Genomic DNA, 22516 nt, shown 5'->3' on the forward strand with positions numbered 1-22516 from the left:
TATTTATATATAATATTAATATACGTATATATATTAAAATTATATAATATACAGGGTGAGTCAAAAGTATGTTTTAAAAATTTGTGAGCGTGTTCCTGGATAAAAAGGAAGAACAAATGTTCATATGAACATATGGTCGCAAATGCTTTGTTGTCGAGATAATGGACATAAATCAGCAGTATCAAATGATGCTTTATTTGAACGTTTACAATTTTGTTATTGTTGTTTATAAGAGATGTTCTACATGTCCTCCATCATTTTCAACACATGCTTGAGCACGACGTCCGCATGACCAAAACCAAACCAAACCACACTACCAACAAAAAAAAACAAAAAAAAACAAAAAAACAAAAAAAACCAAACAACAATAACAAAATTGTAAACGTTCAAATAAAGCATTATTTGATACTGCTGATTTATGTCCATTATCTCGACAACAAAGCATTTGCGACCATATGTTCATATGAACATTTGTTCTTCCTTTTTATCCAGGAACACGCTCACAAATTTTTAAAACATACTTTTGACTCACCCTGTATATAACATAGTATATATTAATATTATACATTTATTTTATATATACGCTTCTCTCACGTTAGTGCCTATTTATTGTTAGTTATTTATTGTTAGTTAAGGAGGAATGTAGTCGTAGTGGTCGTGATGAGTTGAGCGAGATAAAGAAATCATTCGAGCCAGCCGACGCATTCATCGTCCAATATCCAACTGATAATTATATAATAGGAAACTTTATAAATTTTCACGACGAAAAAATACAGTTTCCCCGTGCGTTTTACTCTCAAAGTTCAATGTGATTACGATTAGCTAGGCCTTTCTTCATCGCGCTTACCGCTAAGATTATAAGTGAGTTAAATGTCCTCGCGTTTGTCTTCGCTTCCTCGATTATTTCGATTATAATTAACATCGCTTAGGCTATTGCTCGTAGGCGAGTTGTAAATGCGTAACTTCTGGTTAATTATTTCGATACTACGCTCGAATCATGATGATATCAAATATTTAATATCCGCCTATTGACAGCGACATCAGCGACCAATTCGCGTTTACGCGTTGATACGAATCGTGGATGTTCGTGTTTAAGATCTTGACGAATTTTGATTGCTCTGAGATGTGTGAATGCGTAAAATGCGGCAGTGAATAATATATTAATGATGAATCGCTGAAAGAAAGAAGAGAACAAATGATATTTTTTAAAGAATCGATACTTCTAAAATTATCGTTTACTCGTATATTAAATAAATAGCAATAAAATGAAAGAAATGTCCAGAGGAATATTTAAATATGTATATGTACGCGTAATCTTGTGAATTCAATCTACAGTCGCGCTTTACTACGAAAATTATCTGTCTTATATTTAACTTTACAAGAATCAATCACTACACAAATGCACACTTTACGAATGGGCGAAAATGCTGAAGAACAATAGTCTTCGTGAAACTTAGCGTCGAGAAAATTAATTATTTAGCGCAGACAAAAATTTTTTTAATTCGTCGGTTCCGCGAACTTCAGGCCACAAAACGCATGTGGGAAAAGTCTAGCTTAACTTTCCGTCAGACGCATCAGACATACTTAATTTTTATTTAATGAGGATAGGAAGAGCCTACAAAGGGCCGAATCTTCCTCGGTAGCCTTTTAACTACAGTATGCAATATGTCTATAAAATACGCTCTTTTCCTATTGACATTAATTGCATTCAGCAGAAACAATTCTGTTGGGCAATCGTAAAAATAAGAACCGGTCTTCTTACTACCGTCATACTTTGTTTAATATCTTAACAGTGAACGATTACCACATAATGATCTTAATCAATTATAAAAATTATAAATTATGAATTATGAATGATATAAATTAGATACGGCTTTTTTTATCGTCACACTGTGAGTTACAAAGCCACTGTATTCCTCGGTGTCGCAATTCGACACCTCATTCGAGCGCCGTGAATCGAGCATAGGTCCGTTTCCTGCAGGATTACTGAAGGATAACGCGGGAATCAAATCGAGCCGAATACTTAGAAGATAGATTGAATTCTCTCGAAGATTTAAGAGTCGCGCCTATCCTATTTAATCCTTAAATATACTCTCTCAAGCGTAACTATTTTTATCGTCAGATACGCACGCTACGATGATTGTATATGCTCCGGGGCCTCATATCATTTATATTGTCGCGAGATATAATCTTCCAATATGATACTTCTAGCGTAGATAGAGTCACCCGCGTTGTCATCGATCAATTGATGATTTGACAGTCGACGGTATATTCGATTAGAGATATCAACGAATTCGCAGGAATCGCTCATATATATTATAATATACGATAGAATATAATACATACGTTTTACTTCTTTATATGTATATATACGTCACTCTCTGTGCTTTCTTCCCCTTATCGGGAATCAATTCCTTACGACAAACATGTATATTGTCCCTGCTTCTCCGTCACTTACGTACATACATACAAGTGTTTACGTGATTTAGCGGAACATCAACAATTTACTTTATAAGGCCCAAATATTGTGCGCTACTTGTTCAATCAAATACGCGAAAGAAGTTTCTTTTTTTTTCATTTTTTTACTTTTTTTTGTGAAAGTGAATTTGCGCCCTCGGTTCGTTCAATCATGCTCGATCCACGGAGGGCGCATGATCGCTTTGATCGATAATCAGTGCTAAAAATTAAAATCATCAAATAAATGCTAAGAGTGTAATTTAGTTCATTAATTCATCAAATAAACGATATTTCTGTTTTAAAAGTTTAAAAGATTTTATGGAGCTATTATTAATAAATATAATGATTTATCGATTTCTTATGCTTTTCTATGATTTATTGAATATATGCATCTTGTTGCAATTTTGATGATTATGTGAAAATATAACATATTGTTTATATGTATGTAATAATGATACATTTTTTGGTGTGATCTAACTAAAAATATGAATTACAAAATTCTTATCGAATTATTATGTTATTTATTACATATCTTATCTTATGTTAAATAGTGTTAATGCAATAATAATAATTTTCTTTAAATAACAATTCTTATTTCTTATTTGTAAAATAATAGTTATGTAAACAAGTTATTCTTGTAAATTAGATGTTTGTTTTATATGTATAGTATGTGACACATTACATGAAACTCACGAAAAATATTTTCACTTCTTTGACCTACTCTTTTAGATATTCTTATGTAAATACCTGATCTTATTAATTCTAATTTATTCAAAATGACAAAAAGTAACAAAAAATTCTTTTGTGTCACATGTACTCTGAGAAGTACAGTCAACAAACTTTTTAAAGATAGATAGTAAACAAATTCGAAAAATCAATATCTTGAGTTCTACGGGAAAAAATGATCAATATATGTATACATATGTATTACGAAAATAAAAAAGAAAAATAACTAAAAAATGCATCAAGGATTTAATATTACGAATCTATCATATCAATCTAATTTTTATATACGAATCTATTATATCAATCTAAATTTTTGCATTTCATTTTCAAATTAAAATTCAGACTGAAGAAACTTTTTTATAAAAATATTTATAGTACTCGACTCTAATAGATAATTTAGGTTGTCTAATAATATATCGCTTTCAGCGGAAAATTTATAAGCTAATTATATATCAAAGACAAATCTTTGATATTAAATCTAGAAAAAACCTTCAATCTAGAAACCATTCGCACTGATTATCTCTCGAAGCCATTAGCGCCGTGTCTCGACGCTCAGCTGACGATGGCGACCAAGGCGAAAGTTACCGCAACTCGAGCGAGAGATTAAGCGGAAAAGCGAACGTTCTGAACATGCTCGTTATTCGAGCCTCAAATCTGACTCGCAGTTATGCCGGGTCCAGATCTTGTCAAAATCTTGACATGACTTTATCTACTCGATACAGTATCTCGATCTTAAGATTAGAACCTGAAACCTAGCAAAATTAGGTCCAATTAGGTTAGCGATGCAATCATCGATCTAGTTGTGTTGACGAGAGGTTGACCGTCTCTCCTCAAAATTATCAGACACGGAGACACGCTCCAGAAACAGGAACAAATCTCCCTCGCAGTGACGCCGATTTTCCGCGAGCGTCGAGTGTATCATTGATGATCCCGTTCTATCTCTTTGTGAGCTTCCATTTCCTTCTCTTCTGTCGACAATACAATAGACGGACGACGCGCATTGAACGACTATGGGAGATTCTCCAAGATTTCCCATCTAGAATGCCTTGTCAGATACGTCCTTTCCTATCTTCCTCTAAATCCACGGTCCTCAAGTGGCGCTGTCAAGGACAATGGACTTTTTGTTGTCTTTACGACGACCGACCAGCTGGCGAATTTGCGTGGAGATGCTCGTCGTCGACGATCGGTCTGTCTTCTCGATCGTTGAGGTAGCCAAGACCACCGCGAAAGTTGGCGATGATGATGACAACGACGAGGAAGAGGAAGAAACGGTGGCGACGTTACGATGACCGCCGGTGTTCGTCGACTGGCTGCGTTGCGACGGCGTCGATCTGTCGTCGCTGGATATCGGAAGCGGCATCCTCGCCGTCGTCGGCGACGGTGTCGCAGACTGTCCTGACACGACGCCCATCGACGATGTCGTCGAGCCTCTGACAAACTCTTGGTGTCTCGTGATCGATGCTTGTTGCTGTTGCGCCCTAATAGCATAATAGGCGTTTTTCCGTTGAGCTCCCGATGTGACCAAACCTGTTGCCTGATCTCGTTTGAGATCATAAGGTTTCTCGTTGCTGATGGTGGAGGATGACGAGTAGTGCGAGGGCGATGAGACGGGGGAAGTGGTGCTCGCGACGGAGGTGGTGACGGCGATAGTGATGGTGCGTGTAGTGCCGGATGTGCCAATGACCGTTGGTACAGCTGCTTTCGATGCACCGTCGACCAACGACTGGACCGCAGAGTCTGATGGATGACGTACGAGAGACTCAGGAGCAGGAACTGAAGGCCGTTGCTGCTTGTCGTTACCCAGATCGCCAGCACAGCCGTAATCGTAGCTGCAGCAAAGCTGCCCGTCCTACGAAGAGGTTCGTGGGAGATTGGGTTAGCCACGGCGGAGGGAATTAGAAGACTTTTTGTTGTGACTTTTGGTTCGCTGACTTCGGGTTGGAAAGTCTTGGTTGGCGTGCCATATGAGTGAACTCAATAGCATAGTGAGATTCTCGATAGCATAGTGAGAAAATATGTGACATGTATCAAAGATAAAAAATGTAAATATATGAAAAGAGGAAATGAATACGATTGCTTATCGAGGAGAAGTTTGACCGAGTGTTCTGATTAAAAGAATAGAATATTTTTTTGTTATTTGAAGTTCTCTTTTGTGATAATGAAATATTATTGCAATTCATATTAATATATTTTTTAATTTTTGTCGATTTCAATTAACACATACACATACAATATATATATTGCGTTTTTTTTTTCAATAATATTACAACTTATTATTTTTATTTAATTATTTTCGCGTAAAAAATTTTTATTTCTTAATGACATTGAAGAAAATTAATTAAATGTGCGTTTAATAATAGCAAGATATTTATTGTTAAATATATATTTTTAATGAGTTGCTTTATTTCTCATGTTTAAAATTTTTTTAAATATCGGAAATAATGAAGGACGCTAGCAAAATAGTTTAAATATTAGGTAGGTATTTTTGCAATCGATTGTCCGACGAGCCAAGACTTTCCGACCTGTAGTGGAGAGGCAGGTACTTCTTCACATAGTATGTAATTCATTGTTTCTCGTGGAACAATACCGTATCAGTTCCGCCGTGGCGAAATAATAAACCAATGTGCAAAAATCCGACCCCCGTTTTACTTCCCTTGAAACTTTCCTTGCGATGTCCCTCGCACCCGATGGCACCTTTTTTTCTCGGTAAAGAGACAACTTGTAAGTGGTTACGATCACAATTACAGTCTGTGTATTAACTGTAAGGACATTCATGCTGACATTCGAAGGAGGAGGGGCAAAACAATGAATTTCCATAATATGTCTTTGATACCTGGCAACAAATTTCTAAGTTTTCTACTACTTTCCGCTATGATTCTGGCGAGATAGCTTTCTACATAATGTGCATATGAATAATATTTGCATTACGTTATTAATATAAAATTATATTTAATTTACAATATAAAATTAAATATTTCGATAATAGATTTTAATTTGCATAATAATTTTTGAGATTATTTTTTTTTTTTTATATAATTCTTATTATCATCCATATTTTTTTATCAACATAATTTTTATCTTGCGAGAATCGATGCTGAATAAATCGATATAAAGAAAGAAAGAGACCTCTTGGTGCTTCTACCGAATCTCAAATGCAGATCGAAGGAGGGTGCAGTGGAGGCTCAGGTGCGACAACGATTCGATAAAAAAAAAAGATTAAAAAAAGAAGAGAAAAACACACAAAAAAACAAATACAGTCGCGAATCCAAGACGCAGTCCGCTTATATGTGTTGTGTGCACATGTGTGTGTATGTGTGTCTGCCACCTCGTGCGCCATGCTCCTCGATCGACACGAGAAAGACCCGCTGATCGAACGGATTGCCTTCTCTTTTATCTTTTTGCATGAACGACCATGCGTCTCGGAATGTGCGTAAATAAAAAAATAAGTGGAGGTGATGCATTTGTGAGAGGAGAATAGGTAAGATAGAATTGCGTAAGGTGCATTGATGCATGCAGATTTCAAAAAAACGTGCAGCCGCAGAAATAGCTCGCCGTATTCTCGTTTGATTCGTCGACGAGTTGATTTAATGCGACGATAAAGAATATGCAAATTAGTTTTTGTATGCAAACTATGTTTATTAATAAAAACATTTGCATGTAAGCTATGTTTATTAGTAAAAACATTCGCCTATTTTTAGATAAAAAATTAGCGAATAGAAATATCATTAATCACATAATATTAATCACAATCGTATCTATTATTGAAATGATAAGATTTATATACAAAATTAATCAAGAGCAATGACGGTTATTTCAACATCATCGATTGCTTAGTAGATAAATAGAAATTAAAGAATCTTTTGAGTGTTAATTTGAAATCCTTTCGTCCTTAGATAAAAATATCGTCAATATCACATCGAGAACACTTCTTCAAACGCGACGAGATGCACATGCTACGTGCTCGTGATACATTTATATACTCATTGTCGAATAATAAACGTGCGACGTAGTGATAACGGATTCTAATAGGATATCAAAGAGAAGAAATAAACTAGTAGAAAAAGAACTACAGTATCAAGCGAGGATACGAGATACGAAGATATTTTAAAAAAGTGAAAGACGAGAGAGAAAGAGAAAGAGGGAAAATAAAAATCTAAACTTAAAAAAAGAAATAGGCGAAAAGCAAGCGTGAGGAAGACTAAGAAAGCACTGGAGCACTCCGTTAGTCGTAATACATTAATCGGCAATAAAGACAGAAGAGAAGAGGCAGGTAGTAGAGATTATAGGTGAGGTAGAAGTGACGTGATTACCGATGCACACAACACGCGCTATTGCTCACCAATTGGGCGCAGTACGGCACCTGCAAGGATACCCATTGTTAGGCTATATGAGATTAGTCAGTCACGGGCAAGGTGGCGGGGTTAATTTACAACAGCATGATCACAGGCAGACAATATTTCCTCGATGCAATTTCCACCCTTTCCCTCTCCTTCTTCTATTATTCATCTCTTATGTCGCCCCCACGTGACCAGGACCTCTTTGTGCGCCGCGCCGATTCATATCCACGATCGTCGCTTAGAAGATCGAGCCGATTAGTCTAGACGCTAGCTGAATTTTCACTCCGGTGATTCCCGGTTAATTGTTCAATATCGTCAATATCATTAGATAAGATCGTATCGTCGTTCTTGATTGAATGTGCGGCGAACGATGGTAGAAGACTAACGTCGGCGATTAAGCGATTCGATCGTGGATCGAATCGGCGGGGTGAAGATCATGGTGCACCATCGTTAACTGTGAGGTCAGGTCTGCTTTCGATTAATCGTCGCCGAGTGATATACATTAATAAAATGATCCATGCAGGGCCGACCCGAAGCACGCGCAATCGTGAGATCTCGGTTCGATCTCGGTTTAGCATATACGGAGTGTCCCAGATCTATAATGTTATCTTTCAGCCACAGATGAAAAAAAAATTGATTTCAATGCGGATAGATAACCAAAGAATCAATTATTATTGAAGAGAAAAAATTTTTAAGTAATAAATTCAATTAATAAATTCAATTTATTTTTAAAGTCATTTCATTAAATGGAGATATGGCAAAATTAAAAATTAAAAATAATTTAATTTAATTTATTCTTACAAGATTTTAATTAAAAATGTAATATTTTAGTCTTAGAAGCTAACGTTTTTATAAAACTCTTTGTATTAATAAGAAATTAACTCCAATTTTTTTACGATCTGAAAAATAAATCAATCAGTATGGAACACCCTGTATAATATTTTATCGTCACCCTAATTATGATATCTAAAGAATGTTTTGTAAAAGATATAAAAATATTTTTAAAAATATTTTTTACGAATAGTGTACATGTGTGTGTCTGTATAAGTAAACTTTCTAATCCTAAATTTATTATAGGCAGTCTAACAATAAATTCTAAATCGTTAAACTATTGCTAAAATTATTTATCATAAATTATTTACTGTTGACTTATTAATTCTGTAGTTCAAGATTATATTAACTAGAAACATCTGAAATATATCTATATGGGTTTATATTTAGGGTGACAAAAAATAGGATATCGATGATGGGAGCGAAGCATTTATAATGAAGAAGCGAAACAACGAGCAATCTCGACATTCAGAGTTTTCTTCGACTCATATGTACGAACCGGGATTCTCACGGCCGTGGCAGTGTTCGATCGTCTATAGTTTTTAAATATAGAGTAATGTTTTCTCATAGAAAAGAGTATACAGCGACATTTCGTAAGTAGTATTAGAAAACTCTGCAATCTAGATACTTAGATATTTAGATATGCGATTTAGATATTTAGTTAATCCAATTAATTATAGCAATTGTTTGTTTAATTAAATTTAGTTAAATAATCTCTTTCATATTTTTTAATTTTGTTATTAGTTTTAGTTTTTCGTATGAAAAAGCATTAAAAAAGATTAAGTGGAGAATAGGTTTCAATGATAAATCATGATATAAAAACACAAATTTTTAGGGCTTTAGAAGAACATAAAGAGAAAGAGAAAAAGAAGAGAGTCATTTAATATAATCTAATATACAGTTTATTTTCTCTCACATGGAGGATGAAAACTAATGACGAACGCTGCCACGTGCAAGGCAGGCAACAAAAAATAAATGACATCTAGCTTGGGGACGCCCCTGTATGTGTATGACAATGTATAAAAATATGATTTGAATAATTTACATTAATGAGTACAGCTAAGATCGCATAGCGCGACGCAATAATGCAGTAACCGAGAGAAGATGCTGGTCAATAATTATTATAATACAGATAACATCAATATTACATCAGACATTTCACATTTATATATTAATTTTTTTTTCGTGAAATATAAAAATAAAGCGTTTCTGTGAATAGTAATTCCAGTTCAATTCGGTTAGTTAGATTCATGCGAAGTTTCAACGTATATCTTCTTTTATAATATGCAATTTTTCTTCTCTCAGCATACGATTAATAAAATGTCAGCGTTTAGCTTTGCGGATTTGTTTCGCGTTAATTGTACCGCAGAAACAAATGGCATACTACGAAAAAAGAACAGTCAGTATGTACCTTGTATTATTGGAGGATTACCTACTGACGATACATAAAACAGAAAGACAGATAGAGAGTAAAAGGAGTGAAGAGAAAATAAGATGATACAAATGCTTCTGTGTACGATTTCATGTATATATGGCGGATAGTTTAATTAAACAAATATTTTAAGAAAAAGAAGATGGAGACTTTGCGAAACGTGCTGATAAATATTTATGATTTGGTATTAATTAAAAAAAAAATGAATTTGTCATCATATCTTGTATAATTATATCTCTAGAAAATATTTTATTTAATAAAAAAATCTAATACGCGAAATTAATGTACAATTATTATTAGTAATTTTATTTAAATATACTAGGGCACGCAACGCAATTATTTTGTACAAAAATGACAACATTTATGATAATGGGATAAATGCTAATTATTACGAAGTCAATCTAATACGAAAGGAATTGAGATAAAATTGACACGATTTACGCTGATGCTCCGCCATGTATATATAAGTGTACATATTCCGCGATGGACGCCTGTCGCACAGCAATTATGTTGCATCTTATATCGGTAATATACAGCGAACGCAATCGAATAGGCATATGGCACATTCACTGGCTAAATTGAGACAATATTTCATTTTATTTACTGACCTTGAGCTTTCGAACTCGTAAGAAAAGAAGGCGTGATGGATACATAAAGTTAGGATGGTTCTCGTTTTTATTTCTTCGCTATTTAAATTTTGTCGCCTTATTAATGATTAAAAAATCGAGGATATCTGTATTATATCAAATGCTTTATTTATGATTGATCAATCTTCTTAGTGAAATAATAACTTTTGAAAAGCGTATGGAAAGATATGCATAATTAATATACGTGTCATAAACATATCATATAATATATTCTACATAGAAATAATCTAGAAGTATTTTCTGGAAGTATTACAGAAAATAAATAGAATATTATGAAAAGATTTAGAAGGACAACAAAATTTAACAAATTAGTGCGCGACCATCCTTATTTTTCTCTCGCGTCCTTTTCCAGCGAATTCTTCTACCCCCTTCCCCCCCTTTCCCCTTATCCTACCCGTGTCCATCGGATCTCGTACGGGACCGGGTCAAGGACCGATGGCGATCGCGGGTCCTGCGACGTGACGGATGACACGGTCGATCCTCCTCCTTACCTTGCACTCGCACGTGGTGCATTTGTCGTGGGGGTCCTGCCAGGAGCTACCGCTGTCGTGAACGATGCCAGCGTAACTGCAGGGTCGGGGATGACTAGGAACCGTGAGCCCGGTGCCGTTCATCGGCATCTCTCGTGCACAGGGATCGTCCTCGCAGCGCGGGCAACAATCGCTCTTCTCGGTCACGGGATTCGAGCAGGTTATCGGTGGACATTCCATCTGCCAGCAGTCTATTTCGCCGTGCTACAATAAATTACAATAATGCAATTTGAAGAACGAGAGATACAAAATTTCTCACATTTGCAAAAAAACTTAAAATTAATTATTTCTAATTTTTCACATAAAACTTTATTGCTTTTCTCTTCACGATAGAATTATGATACCATGAAGATTGTATTATTTAAAGAATTTAGTTGCCCGAGAAGCGTCATTTTTTATTAATTTCTTTATTTTATCGCGATTATACGGCTTAACAGATTCATTACCAGGCATTCGCAAGTCTGACATTGGTATATCCAACGTTCTCCGCTCCTGAAGACTAGGTGATGGAATTCTTGATGCCTGCAGGACGCTGCGGGATTGCACTGAGGACAACATTTATTCCTGTGGCTTCCCGGTACGCTGCAATCGCATACAAAGTCCTTGCAGGTGACTACGCCGTCTTGACACGTGCATCTCCTGCAAGAATTTTCGCCCTGCGTCCAAGTGTCGCCATTGTTGATTTCGCGACCTTTGAACCAGCAGCCTATAAATATAATAATAATAATATAGTAACATTTCATATTCTTTTTTTGCGCGATATAACTTTAAAAATAATTTTATCCTAGACTCGACGCGTGCATGTAAAGGAATATCTCTCAATTAAACGAGAAAAATGAAACTTACTGAGTCTACATTTCTCTGCAGACTCCTCTGGATCCTTCGTCGGCGGGCACACGCACTCGTAGCCGCCCTCGGTGTTGACGCATTTTGCGGTAGGGTGACATGTGTGAATCCTTTCTGTCGTCAGATCGTTGCACTCGTCGATATCGAGGCACTGCGTGCCCTGTGTGCTCTCGTGCAGGGCGCTCCTGTAGCCGGGTTTGCAACGGCAGTAGTACCAGCCGGGCATGTTGACGCACGTGGACGACTGGTGACATCGGTGTAAATCGCTGGCGCACTCGTCCAAATCGAGCTCGCAGCTGTTGCCGATGTAACCTCGTCGACAAGAACACCTCCCGGGTGCCACGCACTCGCCGCCATTCTGACAGGTCTGATTGCACACAGCTGCATGAAAACAAGAGCTTAATTTTACTTCTGTTCAGAATCTTTTCTTTTGAGAAATAAAAATATTGCGACTATCGTAAAAAAATCTTACCTTTTGAATTAAAACTAAAATCTGATTTTTAATATAAAACTCGACGCAAGTTTTAATTATTAATATAATTTAAAAGCTACATCTCACACACACAGTGCATAAATAAAGTTTTCTTCAAACGAAAGAGTCGATCAATCGCCTCATTAAAGAACGATGGAAATATTTTTTTTTAATTTTTCACTTCTCGCAATCTTTGCGGAATGGACCATTGAAGAAAAATAAATCCTCAGTTCAGTAAATCTTCTTTTATCGCTTCAGTCATCCATGTGATAGGAATATCGTTTCGATCGCGTTTGTGCACACACTCGTCCAGAATACAAACGTGCTTAAAGAAGATATACATGCGATTTGTTTTCTATTTCCAACGAGACATAAAATTCTTTAATAAAGAAAAGTATATTTATTCATTCTACAAATTACGGCGCACGCGCTCGAGAAAGTATATAAATTTATCTATAAAAGCGTAAATATATTTCCATTTATCTCTCTTAATAAACATAAATAAATAATATAAATTCTCAAATAATAAAAAAATTATATCCTTCAATTTGCTTCTTTATTTAACAATCGAAAATTTTTATCTAAATAATAACATATATTTCTCGACGAAAAATGTCGGAATTCATTGCACTAAATATTAAGAAATTGCTGACTAAGACATCAATTATGTTATCGAGACGTAAAAGACGATACTGTACGTTTACACGTATAACCGTCGCCGGTATAACCGTCCTTGCAGATGCAGTAGTAGCTGCCGGCAGTGTTCACACACGTGGCATGCTCATCACAATGGTGATGGCCAGTCGCGCACTCATCCAGCTCGGCACAATTGAATTTGTCGACTCTATGGTAACCCGGAAGACATTCGCACGTATAAGAGCCGATCACGTTGACGCATTTCGTGTTTGCGTTACAATGATGACCGTCTGATCCACCTTGCTGCTTGCATTCGTCCACATCTAAGTAATGAGAAAGTGTTATTGAAGACAGCGTAAGTTAAGCGCAGTTCAACGCATGAATATTTGCGTTCATTTATCACGACTTCGAAGAGTGTTTCTTTAAATTTCTTCAATTTAAAGAATTCATTAAGAAATTTGTAGGAATTCATTTAGAAACGTTAACGCATGTTTCTCGTGTGAGGATAAATTTGACATATACGGACATATTTTACGCACGATTAATTGAAAACGAATAAGTTAGTAAGCGTTAGGTACCGTGACAGTTAAGACCATCCCCTTGGAAACCGATATTGCAATGGCAGGCATAGGTCGTCTGGAGATTCAGGCAGGATGCGTTAGCGTGACACTCGTGGCCCTTCACGCAGTAATCCACCCCTAGTTAAATTGGGTTAGCCAGGCAAATACGGAAGATGGTTAGAAAATGTAATTAACAACTTGGAGGTTTTAGTGAGAAGACTGTCGCTCGATTTGATATCGGTAACCCTCTCATGCGTAATGGAAAACGTAATTAATTAATGATAGAGAATAGCGAACTTCTCGAGAACTGGAGTTATCTCATTCTTAACTTATGCACTCAGACTAAAATAAATATTACACATGTCGTACATGTATATTTTAAAAATTTCATGATTTATAATTGCCATATTTATTACATAGCGTAATTATCACTGTCTTCTTTTTTATTTGCGTGCTCTCTATATGTTTCTCTTAATATTGAACAATAAATTTATATATGGATGCATATACATTAACTCAAGGTTAGTAGAAAGAAAGGAAGCTTGAATTGTCGGCAAAGAAATTCCATGCATGAGAGGGTTAAGTAAAGTTAATTAAATTTAATATGCAAACTATGCTTTGTTTCTTGCTCTGTCCCGATCGCTTTATTCTTTTTCATGCTTGCCATTCTTTCAGGCTCATTATTATAATACATGCTACGTTGAGTTCTACTCGTTTAAATTTCAACATCTGATAAAATATATAAGATATTTTATATAACGCGTATATCGTTTATGTAATAAAAATGGCTTATAAAAAACGCTTAATATAAAACTATCAACTGTCTTTCGAGAATCGCAGATGTGAGATATCACACGAATATATATAATTTCTTTTCGAAAGTATTATGAATTGCAGAACGTTAGACTTTATTCTTATATTATGATTTTTCAAGCAAAAACTTACCTGGGCAAAATTTGCAGCACTCCTCCGCTACGCTGATTTGCTCGCTAGGAGGACACGGCAGTGGTGGGCACTTGATCTCAGTGTCGAACCTCTGGCACTTGAAGTTACCGTCGGAGCAGTTGCACTCCATGCATTGTGTCGGCGAGACCTTCTCGCCGTGATCGTATATTACGTCCAACAACATACATTGCTCTGAGAAAGCAAACGTGAATGACGAGATAAATAATGTGAAGCACCGGAAGCGCGGTTGGCGGAACACAAAACACGTTACGTCAACTAATCGGCCAGTTGCATGCGTGAAAGTGAAAAAATTCGTGGAAAAAACGCATTATTGCATTAGAATGCTCGAGAGAATTATTTTTCTTTATTTTTCCTCAAATGAATATATATATATATATAGAGAGAGAGATTATATATATATAAAGAGAAGTTTATAACAGAAGATAATAAAAATGAATGTAACAAAATTTTTATTAATCTTGATTTTAATTCAGATTTAATAATTTAAAAATAATTTAACATCTTTTTATGAAAGATAATATATTCATAAAATACAATCATAAAATTCAGGCAAGACGCGATCGTGAATCTAGATATAAGTGGGTATAAAAAAAAGAGAAACATAGTATCTTTTATCGGTTTTTACTTACTGAGACAAATCGGGCAACACTGTCCTTCGGGAATGACAGGATGCTTGCAGATAGCCGGGGCGCAGGATATTGGCCTGCATTCGATATTGCCGTGGACGCAGGAACAATGCTGGCAATCCTCCTCCCAGGTCGCGCCGTCCTCGTGGACGGTACCGTTCGCCCTACAGGACTTTTGGCACTCGCACTCCTCCACTTCGCTTATCCTGTCCTCTGCAGCGGCTAACTGAAAGGAAGAATGTCCATGAACAACCAAATTGTGTTATTTATGTCGCATTAAAGAAACAGCAAGATTGTGTTTGTGTGTGTGTATTGAAGAGGCATCTCAGAAAACTAAGATTTCTAAAATAGAATTAATTATGTAGTAAGATTATGGCACACACACATGTATATAATTTGCATAATATACAGTTTATATTGAATTGAATCTCGAATTATTGCTTCAACATAAGTTTGATATAAACGGTATATAAATTACTCACTCTATGAGTCAACTCCTTGAGATTATGCATTAGTTGTTCCACGGTATTCTGTAATATCGAAAATTGACCGCATGTGGGGCAAGATGAGTCGAGCTGAGGACACTGGGAAAGGTAACCGTGAGGTCCTGCTATTAGCTTGACGTCCTGTAAGGCACCCTGTGGCGCGGAAATTATACAGAAAGTTTAGTCGAGCATCAAATCTTCGTGAATAAAATAGAGACATATAGAGATATATGTTTTAAATAAAAATTAATGATACCTTTATAATGATAAAGGATATTAGTTTCCTTTTACATTTAAAAATTAACATAACAATAAATAATAGAAATGACTTTAAATTAAAAAAAAATTATATTGTGATTTGTGATATATGATGACTTATTTGTAATTTTTTTAAGACATATAATTTTTGAAAATGTGACAACTATATTTATTATAAAATAATTAAAAAGGAGAGAGATATACTGTAATGAAATGCTTCTTCACCTTGAAGAGAAAGTGCCTGACATTTCTCTGTCCGACCCAGAGCTGGAGTTGCGGCAGGGTAAAATTCGTGTCGGGTGGACCAGGTTTCAGCAGTCGCCTGTACAAGGGGTGACAGTCGACCAGCAGCTCGACCTGCGAGCCACTTATGCTCAGGGCGACCCTGTGCCAGACGCCATCGGCCAGTCGAAAAGGAAACGCCTCGACGTGTACGGTTCCGTCGCGGCGTGATACGTAATGAAGTCGAAGCTCGTCCTTGCGACCGCTGCTCTGCAGCTCCAAATACCTGATATACATTTTATTCGAAATTATTCATTATTGATTTATTCGGAATTAAATCTCAAATTGATATTTTAGCTTGGAATTTTTATATAATATATATATATATATGTAATATTTACTATATTAAGTATTTTAACGCTGGATCAACTATTACAAATATCATTTTAGAAGTTATATTTCTATATCTATTTATTACTGTATTGTTTAATATCGCGAAAATGATTTTGAAACTCTATGATAAATCAAGGATGATTTAATCTGTGATTATTTTGATGAAAAAATTAAAGCTTGACCTTGCATCTATCGCAAAATAATTGAATTACTTTGTTGCCGCTAAATGGCCGATAAATTCTAAGAAGCTTATTGGCCTTTGAGAAGTTTATTGGATCATTTAAATTAATTGTAATTGTGTGGAATGTTAACCATCATATAATGCACGCAAAGACAAGTGTATTCAATTTGTGTCGTCTAAATCAAAACAGCTAGATTGCACTTTCAAAGTATCAACGCAGGATGCCGTTAAGTACTCCTTCATTTTCGCTCAACAATTTTTATTGACACACTAACTTCTTTTATAGTTAACGTAATAAAGCTGTAATGTTCAGAGAGAGTTTCCAGAGAAAAGATGGGAAATGAAACGCATGTAATAACATATTACGTACAATTGTTGCTTAATAATCTTGTTATAACAACTCATATTACTTGACAGACAAATGCTTTATGTCGGAGTAGATAATAATTTGTTGTCCTAGTTGCGTAAACCGAATAACGCCGAGATCGTTATTCAAATTATGAAGCTCAAAGCTGATGCGACAGTGAAATTATTGCGCTGTGCACATTAGGGAGCAGAATGACATCATAAAATAATCAAAAGCAAAATATTATATAATTATTCGGAAATGATTCTATCGAAACAATTTTATTCGCGGATTTTAATAGCTTATAAAGAAATATTCAGTTATCTCTTGTCATGTTATACATTCTATACAATTTATTATAATTTAAATATAAAATAAAATATATTTAAAGTATATTTCTCCTTTTGCGGGATTTACATCTGTATCATTCTGTATCGCACTCGAAATAGGTCACAGCTCGGTGTTTGTTACGGCCACCGAGTCCGAAATTCCCGAGCAGCTTGGAAAAGTAATGCGGGGACGATGAGAAGAAACTTTTCAGTATTTCATACCTATTGTTCCCGTGCGAAAAGGCGACGATCGTCCCGGAATTGGCCTCATCTTGACGCAGCGCGGCGACTATAGTGAATTCCGGAACCCGCCGGAGTAACGCGGCCGCTCGTTCGTAGTTTGCCTCATTCAATCGGAGCTCCCTCTCGTCTCCTGAAAGTAGTAAAACACAATGATTGGCGCGACGAGATGGAACGCGTATCGTAGCTCTTGTATTTCACACAGCACAATTTTTTTCATGTGCAAAATATGTGTTCAATATACTTTCTTGATGCAATTAAATTCAAATTATTTGTATTAGATAGATACATTAAAGAGAAAGAGATAATAAATATATACTAAAGATAGATTAAAATAAAACAGAAAGAAAAAGATATAGGAAAATATAGAAAGTACAGAAAATTTTTCCTCTTTTTATATTATTAGATAATCAAGCATTTTAGAATGTTGAATACAATCTAGTAATTTATAGGTAGTAAAGGGGAGAATGCTTGTCGCATGCCGTGTCTCGAAATCGATGTAGAGCTGATTTGAATTTTTAATTCGGTCGTCTCCTGGTAAAGTAAAGCCGCTTTCCAAGAAATGGTCCGAATTTAGAGCACAACTGTTATTTATTATTTGTCGCAATATTATGGCTGTGAATATGTCACGATTGTACATAAGTAAAAGAATAATATTGAAATTTAATAATAAGAGAGAAAGTATGCGTTATTCATGTAGTATAGGAAACGGTTAAAATGCTATTGTAAAAATTAAAAATGTAATATCGCTTTAAATATGTATCCTCTTTTCAAAAAGATTTATAAAATTCATTCATTAACTTGCTTTTATTTAACTGTCTTACAAAGTAGTCATATACATCGGATGTAATTTGTTAGATAATGTATATATATATTGATTGAATTGCTTTTTCGAGAAATATAGATATTCCAGTTGTGTACAAAAATAAGTTAACATTTATATATAATGTTTTTTTTTTCTCGCAGAAACGAGAGAATTATTACGAGAATTATAACTTTCTTTTATTTCGCGTCACATTTTCTTTAATACCAACAAGCAAACAACCAACAAAAATATTCCACCCACGTATTGTCTTGAGATAACAACACTTTCAATGTCATGCGTCGAACAGCCGAATCGTCTGTTAAGTGCAGTAATATGCGAGAACTCGACTATCGACTTGGAACAGATTAAAGCTCGGCGATGTAGGCCACCCGAATTTTTGGAGAGTATTTGGTGCGTTTCGTTACATAATCATATCGTGATGCGAAATTTACAAAAGCGCAAGATAAATTAAAAAATTGAAAATTTTTTCACAGCTTTCAGATTCAGCTTGCAAAAATACAAAAGAATGATAAATGAATAATCTGAATAATAAAATTTTTAATGAAATGGATAATCTAATAACAGAATCGTAGTCCCTCTCTATCATAAACTAATTTATTCTACAAATAATTATCTTTTTAAAACCCTATTCTCTCTCTGCCTTTGATATGTGATTTTATACATAATATTACATTTACTGAAAAAGCTTGTGTTATGATGTTTTAAGATTGAAAAGATCAAAATCACATGGATTTAATTATAATTACGCATGAGAGAGTACTGTAAATTCATAAAATATTTCGTTGGTTGAATCACAAATAAACAATTATTCCTCAGTATTTTAAAACACTACAAAATGACTTACGTGATAAATCCATAAAATTTCAAAAAATATTTTTTTAAACTCATAAAAATGAGTAGAAGTTTGTAGTCCATTAGATATTGCTTCTATTATTACTATTATTAAAAATTGCCTATACGTTCTATTTCACGGACAAATTATTCTTTTCTTTGCTTCTCCTTTATCGAAATTTGCAATATGTAAATCGATCATAGTTTGTGCATATTCAATTAACATGTCGCATCAGAATGGTTGCTGCTCGTACGAGTAGCCATCCATTAGATAGATTAACACGGCCATTTGGCAAATTACCCCACAAATAAGCCATTGCAATCGACAATCCTACTGTCCGTCTAACGTGGCTTCAATATCATTAAGCGATTCGCGTAATGTGTCACGTGTGTGCAAACGAGAAATCCTACAGCTGTGCGTAATCATAGATATATAATGGGAAATTATTTGTCTTCCAGAATTAGAAATATTAATTTCCCATGTTTATTTTTTTAAACATTGCTCTATAATATTCAATCTGTTGATCATTAGATTAAGTCTTATAATTGTTTTATATTGAATAGAGGAAGACTTACATTAATATATTTCGCAAATTATTTTTATCAGAAAAAAATGTTATCTAAAATGAATGATAGATTTGATATAAATGTTAAATTTATTTCCTAAACAAAGTTTAGTGGTTTATTTTTCTGAGTCTTAACACGTTGAACATAGTTCAGTTTCTTTCCTCAAGAAGCTATCTAAATAAGGGACACCTTATTACACGACTGCGTGCAAAATGCAGCATGCTCTGCCGCCGGCTGGCTTCTCGCGGCGTATAAAGTGTGCCTCAAATTTCAGATGCACCGCCAGTACTCATAGAGTAACCAGACACTCGGCCGACAATAAAGCGTCGATGTCGTCTTGCCACCTACGACGACGAAGAGGGTCGGCGACATCGTCGAGCAATTACGTACGCGCACGCTTAATTATAACGTAATACCATCGGTCTAGATGGTGGTAGTGAGGAGAAAGGTCGGTTCCGATTAGCGAGAAAACATCCCTACTGTGCGCTGCTCGCTCGTCTCCAAAGAAATCGTTCCGCGCGAATTGGCACGCACGAGCCAACCCTTGCACTTGAGCTGATACGGGCAGAAAGCATAATTTGACCGTGAAATTTTTATTTTCGCTGTACGAGAAGACCGGATGTGCAGTTTCGAATAGCGGAAAAACGATCGTTTGTCGTGGGGTAGTTAAGCTTGGGGGTTAAGATTATTTACCCTTCGTGTATTAGTATGTTGCAGAAACAAGGAGAATTTATAACAACGTTCAACCATTTTTCCTTGAATTGATGTAACAGTAATGATTATGTTTTTCTCTCGCATTAAGAATGTCATTATTGATAGATTTTTAATTTTTAATATTAATCATGATAAAATTCTTATATGATTATTGGCAGTATAACGATATTATTTTGTCACAAGTCGAAGTAATCTATAAAAATTACATGCAATCGATAATAGCTATTACCTAAACGTAACACAAGGTAAAGCGTTGTATCGATCTGATCAATTTACCATATCGTCGTAAAACATTTATAATACGATTCAATCAAAACATCTACGCTAAAACATCCAAGTTATCGCGAGATTTAAATAAATGTGAAATTTATTGTTCACATTTATTACTTTGATATAAAAAATACTATTTTAAATGCTTTAAATGTAAAAAATATCTTTGAAAAATACCCGTTTTAGGATGTGATAAAAATATGAACATTTGTACTAAAATTTTGTAACAGTTTCAATCGAATTGCTGAGATCATTGTATGTGACCCCTTATTTAATACAAAGGGGGTCGCTAGATCCTATTTTCTACGTTCAGAGAAAACTCTGACACGTGTCACTGTATATCATTCTCTCCTTTGTCCTGCAGCGGGTGTTCCTGTTAAGATCCAACAGTTCATATGAGATAAATCTAATCCTAACGAAATTCCTGTTCCCTGCGTATCCGGAATGATGGGGCGAGCGGCTTAAGCAGAAGAGCGGGCGACGATGGAAGATAAGAAGATCAGAGGGAATAAATTACGGCGAATTTCCGTTGCCATCGGTTTATCTTTAGCACTCAAATTTAGCAAGTTTAATTTAAGAACAAATATTAACTTAATACATTTATACTTCACATAAAAAAATTTAATATGATTTATAATAGATTAAAAATTTTAATTAAATTACCTAAAATTATCATAATGTTAAATTATGCTTAAATTTTTAATTATTTGATATTATAAATACAATTTTCAAGTTTGATATAAAGTACGAAATAATTCAAATTTTTGCTTTGTTTTTAATCTCGACAGCTTATTAAGATACCATTATCAATGCGTTCATTAATTAAAGAATTGTAGCACTATACTCAAACAATAATATAAATATTCGTCACACACTCGTCATCTTCCGAGTCAGCTGAGGGGAATTAAAGCAAATATTTGCAGTAAGTACAGAGAAGAAAAACTTTACTACGATTACATGTACATGTGATGCCTCTCTCTAATAGAGGGGAGTATGCGTGCACGAGAGGGAGGCGGTAGAAGAACAGAGCGTCAAGGACTCGCAAAGGATAAGAGGAGCAAAAAGGGACCCCCCATTTCCGACGTTGCGAATCACGAGGAGCCGTCGCCTAAACTTCCCCGAAAGCATTCTCGAGGGTGCAACCCGCGAGAAAGGGCGTTGGGGTGTAATTGAAATTTCTTTCGAGGAAATCCCATCATCCCCATACACGGCGGCCCAACTTCAACCCTCGTCCGTCCAGGCCCGCTTTCCGCGGCCGTTGCACTGCCGCCCACACACCCACGTGGCTTGTACATCACTCGTCGTCGGGGGAAATGCGGGGGTGCTCCGGTATAATTGGATACACCATGTTACACGGGGTTGAATAGACGCTAAACTCGCCGATATGAAGGGTCGCTTATTTAACAAGAACATCGTTTAACTCTTTCAAACGCGATCAATTTCAGGAAATATCCTGTGTCGCGTGCAAAAGTGAAGTGTAGAATTTAGGAGGAGTCGATGAGTATATTATATTTACGCTATATTTTATCCATACTATGTTTAAATCAAGAATATTAAACTGTGTTAAAAATATTGTGAAACTAACAACTTTCCAAAATTCAAGGGAATAATCGATATTCATTGTAGGGGAATATCCTCTCGTCTGTGAGCAGAGAGACGACATATAGGCGATGCTATTAAACTGACCTTTCGTAATATCGATTAATCGCATGTTGCATAACGGCATCGTATAATGAGAGGCACACATGCATTCAATGAAAGTTATTGCAATGTATTTGAAAAAGTTAT

At 35.4% G+C, this 22516-nt stretch overlaps 1 protein-coding gene across 7 annotated transcripts in view; it reads right to left on the reverse strand.

Annotated features, from left to right (window-relative positions):
- Nucleotides 1-468: 468 nt before the first annotated feature.
- The window catches only part of LOC145967815 (protein kinase C-binding protein NELL1), a 63858-nt gene continuing 41810 nt past the window's right edge, over nt 469-22516 (reverse strand). Inside the window, exons 3-14 of one of the 7 annotated variants that reach the window (XM_083092795.1) lie at nt 17503-17653; nt 16035-16317; nt 15549-15704; nt 15070-15292; nt 14420-14611; nt 13493-13612; nt 12977-13237; nt 11807-12187; nt 11407-11666; nt 10922-11164; nt 7523-7543; nt 469-5032 (exon numbers count right to left, since the gene is read on the reverse strand). In XM_083092795.1, the coding sequence (XP_082948921.1) occupies nt 4274-5032; nt 7523-7543; nt 10922-11164; nt 11407-11666; nt 11807-12187; nt 12977-13237; nt 13493-13612; nt 14420-14611; nt 15070-15292; nt 15549-15704; nt 16035-16317; nt 17503-17653 (3050 nt within the window). In that variant the 3' untranslated portion in view covers nt 469-4273. Of the gene's footprint in view, nt 5033-7493; nt 7544-8534; nt 10357-10824; nt 11165-11406; nt 11667-11806; nt 12188-12976; nt 13238-13492; nt 13613-14419; nt 14612-15069; nt 15293-15548; nt 15705-16034; nt 16318-17502; nt 17654-22516 lie in introns of those variants that run through there. The other 6 variants (XM_083092794.1, XM_083092797.1, XM_083092796.1 and 3 more) reach the window with 6 other exon arrangements.

Source organism: Camponotus vicinus, unplaced genomic scaffold, assembly GCF_025532165.1.
Source record: "Camponotus vicinus isolate PSW18456_S1 unplaced genomic scaffold, iyCamVici1.0 SCAF_3, whole genome shotgun sequence".
Classification (NCBI taxonomy): Eukaryota; Metazoa; Arthropoda; class Insecta; order Hymenoptera; family Formicidae; genus Camponotus; species Camponotus vicinus.